The 1,734-nt window shown below is 69.6% G+C and overlaps 1 protein-coding gene across 1 annotated transcript in view; it reads right to left on the reverse strand.

The window, feature by feature from the left end:
- AURANDRAFT_64336 (hypothetical protein) overlaps positions 1-1,734 on the reverse strand; it is a gene marked incomplete at both ends in the record, with an annotated part of 13,398 nt that overhangs the window by 9,568 nt on the left and 2,096 nt on the right. The window contains 3 exons of the mRNA XM_009039231.1: positions 299-317; positions 609-1,092; positions 1,443-1,681. Coding sequence (XP_009037479.1) covers positions 299-317; positions 609-1,092; positions 1,443-1,681 — 742 coding nt within the window. The remainder of the gene's footprint in view (positions 1-298; positions 318-608; positions 1,093-1,442; positions 1,682-1,734) is intronic.

Raw genomic sequence — 1,734 nt, forward strand, 5'->3', positions numbered from 1 at the left:
CTCCCCCGGACCCCCTCCCCGGCCCCTGCCGGGGGGCCGAGGAGCCGGCGCGCGGGCGCGGGCGCGGCGCGCTCGGGGCGCGGCGAGCCGCCGAGGCCGGGCGACCCTGTAGTCCATCGGCCTGCGGCGCCGTGAGCCGCCGCTTCGCGGCGGTTTTGCGCCGCAGGCGCCAGGCCAGATCTTCTGGCCGGAGGGCGTAGCTTTTGTCCGAAGGTCGCGAGACAGCCATACGATGCGCTCCGCTCGATTTGTGTCCCACATCGCTGGTTCGAATCTACGGCCTCTCGCGCCGCGACACCGGGCTCGCCAGAGAGCCCCTACGGAGAGGATCGTGGGGAAAATACGCTTTTTCCCGGAGAACGACGTCGTAACGGCGACGCGGCGGACCGTTTCGCGCCTCGGCGCGGCGAGGGGCGGTGTAGATCTGTATTCTCGCGACGCGCACGCCAGGACGTACGCCCCGTCCACGTGGGCCACGCGTCCCTTTCGTTGCGCGGGCGTCGGCGCGCTCCTCGCGGAGCGGCAGAACGCGGTGCGGAGCTTTACGAGTCGCCCCCCTAGCGGAGGTCGCGGGGGCCGCGCCAGAAGGTGAAGACGTGGCGGAAGACATCCTCGGGCACCTCGAAGAAGAGGCGCTCGTGCAGGGAGGGGGTCGGCGGGAACGCGCGGCGGAACAGGAGGCGGCGGAAGGCCAGGAGGCGCCGGCGGAAGCCGAGGAGCTCCTGGCGGGGCAGGTCGACGTACGCCCGCCAGCTGCCGGCCGCGCGCATGGCGCGGAGCAGCCGGTAGCACCGCATTGGCATCGACCGCGGCCGCGCGAGGTCGACGGCGTCGACGTCCGCGCCGCGGCTCAGGAGCACGCGCGCAATGGCCGGTCTGTCGAGGAAGAGGCAGACCTCCAGAGGGGTGTAGCCGCCGTCCCGGAGCTCGATGTCCGCGCCCGCGTCGAGGAGCATCTCGGCGATGTCCGCGCGCCGGCAGTACGTGAGCGCGTGGCGCAGGCGCGGCGGATAGCCCACGACGAAGGCGTGCGCCGCGCCCGCGGCGAGGAGCAGCGACACGGCCCGCGCGTAGTTGTAGTGCAACGCTTGCCTGAGCAGACGGTCGAGCGTCGACGCGCCGACGAAGTCCAGCCAGTTCTGCGTGTCGAGTCGATCGTAGTGCTCCTCGAAGTGCTCGCGAAGCAATCGATGTTCGTCGGCTTCTTCGGCGGCGGACAGGGCCGGGAACGCCGGCGCGGTCTCGAACCACTCGCCCTGGTAGTAGAACTCGTAGGAGACCTCGTCATAAAGCGGCGGCACGTCGGCCATGCTTTTAGACTTGGAAGCGGCACGGCCAGCTCCTTGGGGTACCTTGAAGGCCTCCTTGAAGGCGGCCTCTCCGCGGCGGCCTCGCGCGACTACGCACTGACTAGGCGCCCTTACGTTACTCAGCTAACCTACCGTGGCGTAGCTAAACTACCGTCGAGGATGTCGCTCATCATGCGCTGGCGCAAGTGGGGGATGTCGGCCTGGCTGAAGTTGAGCGGCAGGCCGAGGGACAAGTAGTTCGCGTAGAACGCGACGAACACCCCGCAGCTGTTGGCGTCCCTCTGGACGGGTGTCACCGACAGCGTGTCGACGAACGTGAACTCGTCGGAGAGGGGCACGCCCTTCTCGGCCTCGTGCTCGTCGCGGAGGTACTGGCGGATCCCGCGGAGGTAGGATTCGCCGTCATCGCCGTAGCCGTCGAAGT

The sequence above is a fragment of the Aureococcus anophagefferens genome (genome assembly GCF_000186865.1).
Source record: "Aureococcus anophagefferens unplaced genomic scaffold AURANscaffold_10, whole genome shotgun sequence".
NCBI classification, from domain to species: Eukaryota; class Pelagophyceae; order Pelagomonadales; family Pelagomonadaceae; genus Aureococcus; species Aureococcus anophagefferens.